At 42.6% G+C, this 10,180-nt stretch overlaps 1 protein-coding gene across 1 annotated transcript; it reads right to left on the bottom strand.

Moving 5' to 3' along the window:
* Positions 1-1,500: 1,500 nt before the first annotated feature.
* rnf139 (ring finger protein 139) lies at positions 1,501-9,437 on the bottom strand. The gene is made up of 6 exons (XM_079176388.1): positions 8,954-9,437; positions 6,457-7,091; positions 5,842-5,989; positions 5,641-5,747; positions 4,733-4,984; positions 1,501-4,486 (listed from the first exon to the last, which is right to left on the bottom strand). Exons 1-6 carry the CDS (start codon positions 9,114-9,116, stop codon positions 3,701-3,703), a joined length of 2,091 nt encoding a protein of 696 aa, XP_079032514.1. The 5' UTR covers positions 9,117-9,437; the 3' UTR covers positions 1,501-3,700.
* Between the last annotated feature and the right edge of the window lie 743 nt (positions 9,438-10,180).

Below are 10,180 nucleotides of genomic sequence, written 5' to 3'. Positions count from 1 at the left end.
TTGTCAGAAGCCTATATCAACAATTGTCATGGCCAGTAACTGTCTCTCTCGTTAATCGTAAATCATTTATGTATCTTTTAATATAAAGTATCTGCAAACCAAATCTAATGTTTGTTTATTTGTTTTACTTCATATTACAGCAACTTCACTCTCGTCTGAAAACATTATACCTGCGTTTCTGATTTACTTTGATGGCATCCAGTAATATTGTGTATATTGTGCAATAGTATTATGTATAATAACTGTGTAGAGGAGGCTTCTTAAAGGCCTCTCTTTATCTCCAGAATGAATTAAATACTGACGTCCAGGACCAGTAGCACGTTAGTATTCTGCTTCACCTCGAAATGTCACCTAAATGTCCCTTAAATGTCCCTTTCAGCGAGACTCGTCTCCTCTTGCAGGTGAGACTTGTTTGATTTATACCGGTCCACCTTTCTCAGTCTTCATGGCCCTTCACACTGTGCCGTGGAAGGGATCCGGGCAGGTTAATGGTGTGTCACACTGTGAGAAATGAGTCAAATAAAATTGGTCTCAGGGTTGTAAAATATCAATTATGAGGCACGTCAGATTGTGCGATGAATGTCTGGTGAGTCACAGCGCTGAGGATCGAAAGAAAACAAACAAATGAATAAACAAAACATCAAGCATGGCCAGGTCACATGATCCATCGCTACCATAAAAACAGCATCAAACATTCGCTCTGCTGCTGGAACCTTTCCAAATAAACGTGAGTAGTAGCAGCAATCAGATAGATAGGTTTGTCTGAAACAGGCTGTCTTTGGTGTCCAAATATAAATATATATAATATATAATAAATATAAAAATTAATAGAATATAAATATATTTATAAATAATTATAAATAAATAAATACATATAAATAATATATAATAGATATAAATTAATATAAATATATATATAAATATAAATACATACATATAAATAATATATAACAAATATAAATAATACAAATTAATATAATATAAATATATATATAAATACATATAAATAATATATAATACATATAAAAATAAATATATTAATATATATATATATACATTAATATAATATAATTATATATAAATAATATATAATAAATATAAATACAAATTAATATGATATAATTATATATAGTATTTTACTGTTAAGTGTACTCTATCAGGTAAACTACTCAATGAATCACCTGCAAACTGTGACTTTAAATGCATAAATGGTGAAATAGCGCCACCTACAGGGCAGATGAGTCAACTGCATGATATTCACTGCCGTTCAGCAGCCTCATTGTATTTTATGTGTGCCAAATATGTACTTGACAAAGTAAATTAAAGGGACAGTTCACCCCAAAATAAAAAAAATGTTTTTTTCCTATTATGTGTTTTGGACAGTTTCATTAAAACCACAATAAACTGTTCACAAGGTGTGTGGATTATTTTGAGTCCCTATAAAGTTGATGTTAGTGATATATCGGAGACGCAGGTCCAAACGCAATATCAAAGATGATTTTATTTACATAAATCTCTTTTTAAAACAAAAGGCAAAAATGAACAGCTTTTACCTTTTTCAAAAAGCTTCCAGAACAATCAATCAAACCAATAATCAAGAGTCCTTCACAGCTGAGAAACATGTCAAAAAGCACAGCTTTCTAATCACACATCAGACCTCCCGCCTCTCTCTCCGTCTCTCTCCATCTCTCTCTCTCGTTGTCAACAAGAACTTCACGGATTCCTTGCAGCTTATTTTTCTGCGACCAGCGATTACAACAGTAATGAACAGGAGTTTGTAGTCAAACCCTTTAAGACGTTCAGGCTGTGGAAGTCTAAACAGTGTAATACTCGGGAGGAGTTGTGCTTCAAAGCGGTTTAATACAAAGTCACAATGAAGACCTCTGTGATCTGTATCGTCTCGATAAAATAAAATAGGAACTATGTGAAAACATGGCTCCTGGATGATTTCTGGGGCTTTTCTTTTGTTCCAGTAGTTTAAGGATCAGTGTTTCGCTCCACACAGAACAATAAATATCACACATTGTGAGCAATGACAGCGTTTTCTGTGACTTCCAGGCTGCTTTCTGCCGCTCCTTAAGATTTCAGAACCTTTTATTGCCCAAGTACGTTACACATACAAGGAACCGGACTTGGTGACACTTGTTTTCGGCCTTTGCAGACAGGAACCCTGAGACTAGAAGCACAGCGTGAGCCTGCTGGACTCCTGTGTGGACCAGTGATTAGAAAACATTAAAAGGTGCATTTACTGAGTGATATGAGCCAAAATCAGCTCTTACAACGCGACTAATAACACACACAAAAATAATTATGGTACGTTTTCTTTCCTTCCTTTTGAAAGAAATGCAAAGTATTTCATCGATAAAACAAGTGGCACCTTCTCATACTGGATTATTGTGACATTTAGAGAAATAATCATCTCACCCCAACACCAGCGCTGCTATTCACCAAACTAAATACTGATTGCCGTGAAGAGGAAATACAGAAATTTGCATTATTGAAAGAACATCTCATCCTCATGGTGTTTGTTTTATTAGATGTACAATAACGTACACAAATGTAAGCGAGGTCACACAAGAGACCAGTAGTAAGTCGTGACGAGAGGTATTTCAGTGATTACACTTTGTAAAAGTCAGACACACCTCTCAGGTTCTCTGGTCGGTGCAGAGCGGATAGAAAACGGCTTCACTCTCCGTCCGGACACGTTCACCAAATCTCTGCTTTAACAAGTCCGTCGCGGTTATGTTGGTTAGCGACAAAAAAAACGTTGCGCATGCGTGCAGGAAACCCGAGCGGAGATCAAATCAAGTCAGGATTTGAGAGAACACATATCAAGAGAAAGTGAGCGGAGCCGATGCTTTGAGCCACACACACTGCCAACCAATCATTTTTGGCAAAACATAACAGCCGGAGGAAGTAATAACAGCAGTTTTCACGCTCTAAACTTTCTTAAAACTCCCCCAAAAAAAAAAAAACCCTGACTTTGCACGTTGATTGAAGCTCGAGTCCATTTAATCGCTCCGGTTCTTCGACGTTAATGAACTGACACACTGCTGGAGAGCTTCAACTGCATCTCCAGACATCGTGTGAGCACATTACATGTCAGCACACACACACTTACACACACCGAGGCTGCTTACATGACAAAATCTAAACAAGTCATGTGACCCAAGTGTTGCTTCTTTTCTTTTCTCTGGAACAAAAACTACATTTCCAGTGTGCTTCAACTTATGTTGGGCAGAATATATATATATATATATATATATGTTGCAGAGAATCTGTGCATTAACTCACTGATGTGTGATCAGCTCATAAACCGTGCAGACGGCTGTGTTCACATTGCAAGATTTGAATCAGGATCTGATATTTAGGTTATTAAAATGGTTATAAAATAATAAGTATGAGTTTTTGGTCTACATCAAGCAGCCTCAGCGTGCACACACACACGCGCGCGCGCACACACACACACACACACACACACACACACACACACTGAGAGCAGCAGTTAATCTTTCCTCGAGCCCTTTTAGAGTAAAAATCTAAATCAAACAAAAAGAAAATAAAGAATAAAGAGCATGACATCCCTGACATTTTTCAAGAACAAATTAAGATGCTGTTGTGTTTTTTTTATAATTAGAATTTTTAACTTAAATATAATAAAGATATATACGTATATTTCTCTTCTATAGATCTCTTGCTGTCAGTCCTCGGTGGAGTCTGTGTCGTCGTTGATATAGTCTTCTTCTACTGGCGAGCTGCCATGTTGAGTCCCCCACTCGTCCTCGTCGTACTCTATGCTGTCGTTGTCCTCCAGCAGCTCGTTGTCGAGCCCCCCCGGTCCTCCCGCGGCCTGGACGCCGCCGGCCGCCGCCGCCGCCCCCCCATCGTTGCCCGGCAGCTCGCCGTCCGGAGCCGCCGGGTCTGCCGCGGCGGCGGCGGCGGCGACGTCCTGCGGCGCCGCGTAGCCCCCGTTGTTATTAGAAAAGGCGGCTCGGTCCCGGCTCTCGTCCTCCACGTACACTCTCTGGTGGCACATGGGACACGTGTCCTGGATGTAGAGCCACTTCCTCAGGCACAGCGCGTGGAAGTAGTGGTGGCAGGGTGTGATGCGCGCCGACGTGGAGAACTCCTGGTAACAGATGGCGCACACGTCCTCGATGTTCGTCAGCTGGTCGCCGCGCATCTCCGGCAGCGAGTTGATCTTCTTGACGGCGGTGCGGCGGTTGATGAAGGTCTTCCAGCCGTTCTTGGCCTGCAGGTAGATGTTGAAGTAGGCGTGCAGGCACATCATGCACGCGCGGATCTTGCTGCCCGACTCGAACATCATGGTGTAGGCGCCGTTTCCGAACATGATGACGCCGAACAGGAACTCGATGATGTTGCCCGTGGAGCGCACGTAGTAGACGTAGTCGTCCAGCTTCTCCCACAGGACGTTGGAGAAGCCGTCCACCATGAAGAGGCCGTAGACCGTCAGTGAGACCACCACCTGGAGGGAGACAAGGAAGGGGAACATCAAAGACCTTGTTCTCTACCTAAGTCCGTCTCCACTTATGTGATCCACAGATGATCCATTACCACCTCCACGCTCTTTATACCTTCAACAGACATTCTGGAAACAGTTTTCAGCTTTAAAAGCAGGAAATAACATGTCAGAGGGAAGCAGGAGAAGGTGCATCTTCTATCACGAGAGCCTCACGGACCGGTGAGACCCCGACGGGTTCTCCGTCCTCACCTTGAGGCAGAGCTCCACGCAGAAGGCGGTGACGGCGAACAGCCAGGTGTTGAGGGCGTAGTGGTGCCAGAGGGCGTAGCTGAGCGCCACGGGGAGCACGAAGAGTGCCAGCGACACCAGCAGGACGGGGAAGTGGCGGCGGACGGAGGAGACGTGGGAGGCGCTCAGCGACATGAGGACGGGGTCCGTCATGCCGTGGACGAAGTGCAGGATGGCCGTCAGCAGGAGGCACATGTTCCGGCTCAGGCGGACCTTCAAAATAAAAGCGAGAGAGGCTCTCAGTCACTGATGTATGAAGTTAAAAACACAACCTCTGCTAGCGTTTAACAGCAAGCAATACTGCACATTATCTTCATAATAAGTCAGTAAATCAACGAGGTGTTCGGTTCAAGGTGCCTCCAAGTTTCATCAACTTAGACTTAAGAGAGTTTAAGACTCATTTAATGCCAATTACAAGTTAAAATAAGACCTTAAGTCTCCATGGATTAGGGGCGATTAGAGTCTAAGAGAATAAAGGCTTGAATAGTTTGTGTAGTAATGAGTCATACAGCTGTGCTGTCATGGCTTCCTAGTTGTGCTGAGGAACTCAGGATTCAATATCTTTACAGTACGTGTTGAGAGTCAACGGTTCACCTGGGGCGGCATTTTAAAAATCACAATTATAAGCTTTGTTTTGTTTGCTATTTCTGACTGAAGCGTTTGTTGCACATGATGTGTTCAAGAACTGTCGGAAAGATGAAAATCTGATGATAGTGACGTTTTTTTACAGCTTCTAGCGACGATAAACGGGGAAGTTTTGGCGATTGTTTAAAGAAAACATGCTTTTCAATCCAGCCAGCACAGGGGTTCACAGGGTTAACACATACATATATACATACATACATATATATATATATATACACACGTACCAGGCGTTCCTCAGGGTCCAGGCTGCTGAGGCCGGTCTGCAGAGCCAGGATGAAGAACAGAACCGGAGCCACGAAGCCTAAACGCTTATCCTCCTCCTCCGTCGAACCTGCAGAGGGTCAAAACAAGACGCTGAACTCCAGAATCCTTATAAATGAAATAGATTAAAGGAAAGTTTGTACCACACACACACACACACACACCTATGAAGGCCAGGATGCTGAGGCCCAGGTAGTGAGCAACGGAGGAGATGACGGCGCTCATCCCCAGCACGGTGAGCGTGGAGTCACAGCCGGAGATGATGAGGTTACTGGTGAGATCCCAGAACACGTCCCAGCTCAGCAGGAAGCCCTGAAACACAGATCACCATTACTTAAAGCTCCCTTTACATTTATACACAACGATTACACACATTTTAACACCGTTTTTATATCAGACAGAATGCAATTTAATGTTTAACAATCAAACAGGTCAAAGAATAATGGAAAACCAGTGGCGATGATAAGGCTGATTAGTATTCATCAAGTACATGAATTTAGGGACTTCATTTTACATTTTTGTCAGTACTTTCCAGCTGCATATAAGAAGGACTTCTATTGGATTAATCCTGCAGTCACACTTTCAGTTTATAGATGTGTAATATCTCCCACAGCAGCTCACAACCACACACCAATAAATATATTCAGAAGGTTACCATCTACAGAAGGTGAAAACTAATTAAGACCTTTGTCAGAGAATCACCCTCCGAGGCCTTTTAGAGGAACTGATTCAGTGTCAGACACTCTGATTAAAAGCAGACTCAGCGGTTCTGATCTCACCTGTGAGTCGGTGCCTCCGTCTCCACTCTCCCTCCTCACCGCACGCACCACGTAGACCAGGATCAGCGCCTGCGCGGTGACCCGGGTCAGCCAGAAGACCCGCAGCACGTCGGGGAACCGGATCCTCTTCCACGTGTCCTCGAGCAGCAGCTGGAGCCCGTAGATCCGGTACATGTGCCGCACGAGCAGGTAGACGTACCGGCACGAGTAGTAGAACCACTTGAGCCTCGCGGCCAGGCACACGGCCGTGTTCAGGGCCAGCGCCAGGCCGGAGAACACGGCCACCATCTGCCGGACGTCGGCGGGCAGCTCGATCATCAGCCCCCACAGAGGGATCATGATGTCCAGGACCACCAGCGCGGCGAACACCGACTGGAGGTCGAGCAGGAACACGTAGCCCACGCCGAACACCAGCTGCACCGCCGCCACGCCCAGCCACAGCGTCGGCCCGTTTCTGGGCAGCAGCCGGAAGCCCAGCGCCGCTTTGTAGTAGGCGCTGTAGAAGTCTATGTGGGAGGTGGCGTAGTAGTTGATGAGCACCGCCGCCATGCCGAGGATGACGGCGGAGAAGAGGGTGTAGAACTTAAACAAGGCCTTCTGGGAGAGCAGCAGCACCAAGCTGGAGACGAGCACACCTGAGACACAACGGGGAGGACGTTAGAGGGACGGAACCGTCTCCTATCACGATGTCTGTCTGTCTGTCTCTGTCTGTCTCTGTCTGTCTCTGTCTGTCTCTCTCAGATGGAGCATCAGGTGATGGAGGTAAACAGCTTCATATCATATTCATACACTCATTTGTTATTGTTATCATTATTAATATCCTAACAATAAATGTGATGTTGTAGAAAGTGAACACAGGACTGTCGCTGACTTCTTCTTAAGTTTGTCTGATGAAACAATATCAACACAAACGAGATTCAGAGGTAAACAGTCAGCTGAAAATCCTGACGAAGCAACAAAGCAAACAGAGAATATATATAAATATTATCACAGTTTGTTTTAACATGATATCAACATTTCATTTTTACATATCACGGTTATCGTCATCTCTCCTGCACCATGTTTATTAGTGTATTATTTGGACTCTTTGTCTCCTGAACAACGTTAACCTCTAACAGAGAGCAGCTCTAGTCAGTGACGACGTTAACCTCGGACCAGCTTTGTAAAGAGTGACTAAATGGACTTAAAGGGTTTGTGGAAGTCTTTGAGCACTTTTCCGATGTCTTGCTTTAGTTTTGACTTCAGGTAAACATTACTAGCTTTGCTTGCTGGAACTAAACATTATTTAAAAAGTGGGCTGAAGAGTCATGAGACTGTTTGCTGACTCCTCTCCAAAACACAGAGCTCTTGGCCAACACCGAGAGGACTTTCATGGAGCCGTTCAAAGGTAACCTGAACAAACGGAGAGTTATGTAACCGGGTCGTTGTTTGTCTACAATGTTCTCTTCCACGGAGAGAATCCGCACCACATTGTTCTGTGTGGGGAGAACAACAGCAGCTGTGGTTAACGTAGACTAGGATCAAGACACTGAATAGCTTTGTCTGTCAAATGCCACAGAAACACGGACGCGTTAGTCAAGAATCATGTGACGCAACGATTACAATGCTAGTTCAAAGGATGTGTTTTTATGAAAACTGAAACCGCATATCGGACTGTAAAAATGCAAACGAGGCCTTTGAGATTATGAACACTCCACTAATATAAGAAGGATATAAGATGATGATGATGATGGGGTTATTAGGTCACATGATTGTTGATTATTCGAGTAGCTCATCGAAATAAAGTTAATCTGCAACAATTTGAATAATCTGGTCATTTTTATATTGATTTTCAAGTCATTTTAAAAACAAAAAGTTGAAACTTTTAATGGTTCTAGTTTTTAAAATAGATTTTCATTCTCGTCTATGTTAATACATTGATATTATATTTAAGTTCTGCACTATTAGTGAGACTAAACAAAGCATTAAAGTAAGTCAACTTGGTCAATCGTGCATTTTTCACTATTTTCGAGAATGATGAATATAGTTTAGCTCTTGTAAATATTAACTGTGTTCTTACACAGAGTTCAGACCATGATTGACATAAGATATCAGCTTTTATAGGCTACAGATATATCTTGACAGGCAGAATGTCAGGCTGCCTAAAAGGCCTAAAACTTACTTAGGATTCTAGGGATACAGAACGTATCACAACACCTGAGCTGAAAAACAATACCTGACTTTAGCGGTTATTAAGCTAGAGAGAGATGGCGAGTTATTAGCATCAAAATGTAAATGTCAGACTGAATTATGTTAGAGGCAGAAGAGCCAGCACTGTGTCAGATAACCTCGGCTTGTATTGATGTTATTAGCGGCGGTTAAATCGGCTTTATTCAGGTGTGACAGGTGACATAGCGTCACTCTGCTGACTGCTAACGTCACGGCTAAGCTAACGCTAGCTGTCAGTTTGACGAGTTGTTCAGGCTCCTGTACTGGACTTTAAAAACCCAAAACTTACCCATGACTCTGACCAACACCTTCACCATCGTGCCGGTCCATCCCGAACCCGGGTCGTAGTAAGAGTTAAAAATGGCGTCGATAATAAAGATACACGGAACTCTCAGGACCACATCGAGCACCGCTAAGGCCTGCGGGCCGAGCCGGACTGGAGTGGACGCCATGCAGGCTTACAGTCCTGAGGAAAAGCCCCGGCTATTCGGGCAACATTAGAATAAACAACAACAACAAAAAGCCGGCTCTCCTCCTCGGTTTCCGCTTTGCTTGGCGTCTTTATTTGATAGCTGGAGACCTGTCCGCCATGTCTGAGCCTCCTGTTGCTTCTTCTTCTCTTTTAACGTTTTAACGTCACGTTGCTCTCCTCCGAATTGTTGTCGCCATTAGACGTTAATCCGTCAGAGTCTGATATCCTGAAAAAAATACTTGGATATCTAATTAAATGGCCGTTTCTGTTGCTTTGGGAACAACACAGCAGAAGTTGCTGTTCGGCTGTTAGTTCCGACGTAAGGTGACGTGACGTCCAGCGTCAGAGGGCGTGGCAGGTGACGCGACAGTTTCTTCTTCTTCTTCTTCTTTTTTGAGGTTTATTGGCGGTTGGCAAACAATGAATTGGTGCATTACCGCCATCAACTGGTATGGAGTGTGGATCCGGATGTCTAGTACTTTAAAATAACATAAAATAAAGAAACAAAACATAAAACAAAACTGGCTCATATTTTCTTAATATTAGTTAGTCTATGATATTGAAATAATACTTGATTTAGTTAAACTCTAAAATAATATAAAAACACAAATAAATGTTATAAAAGCAGTTTTTTTAACAGTTTAAATCAAACCTGCTTTATTTAGTTATGTTTAATGTATTTTCTTTTCATTTTATATACTTTCAATTTCTGTTGTTTAACTATTCTTATGAAAAATGGTAATTTTGATCGGATACGCATGTTAATGCAGTTTGTTAATGTTCAGGTTTTTGTTAGGTTATTCATGATAACTGGTACATTCATGCAGACTTTTAAATGTTTTTTTGCATTCTTTAAAAATGTGCATAGATAGCCTTACGATTGAAAAAAGTTTGAGTGTAAATAATGTAAGAGCGTATATGTTCGTTTAAATAACATAGAAGTGAGGCAGACCTTATGTTCAAGGCTTACATTTAGTGGCAATTTATTTTTTTACAACAGAAACTTAAATTACACGAAACACAGAAAATAACTAATTGTTTAAG

This window comes from Pholis gunnellus, assembly GCF_910591455.1.
Source record: "Pholis gunnellus genome assembly, chromosome: 16".
NCBI classification, from domain to species: Eukaryota; Metazoa; Chordata; class Actinopteri; order Perciformes; family Pholidae; genus Pholis; species Pholis gunnellus.
The sequence above is the reverse complement of the archived record's forward strand: the minus strand, read 5'-3'. Positions and strand labels throughout refer to the sequence as shown.

Coding starts and splice junctions, on each gene's coding strand:
- rnf139 (XM_079176388.1), bottom strand. CDS start 9,116: ATGGCGTCCACTCCAGTCCGGCTCGGCCCGCAGGCCTTAGCGGTGCTC. Junction 5,990..6,456: donor ACGGAGGCACCGACTCACAG/GTGAGATCAGAA, acceptor TCTGTGTTTCAG/GGCTTCCTGCTGAGCTGGGA. Junction 5,748..5,841: donor CAGCATCCTGGCCTTCATAG/GTGTGTGTGTGT, acceptor GACCCTCTGCAG/GTTCGACGGAGGAGGAGGAT.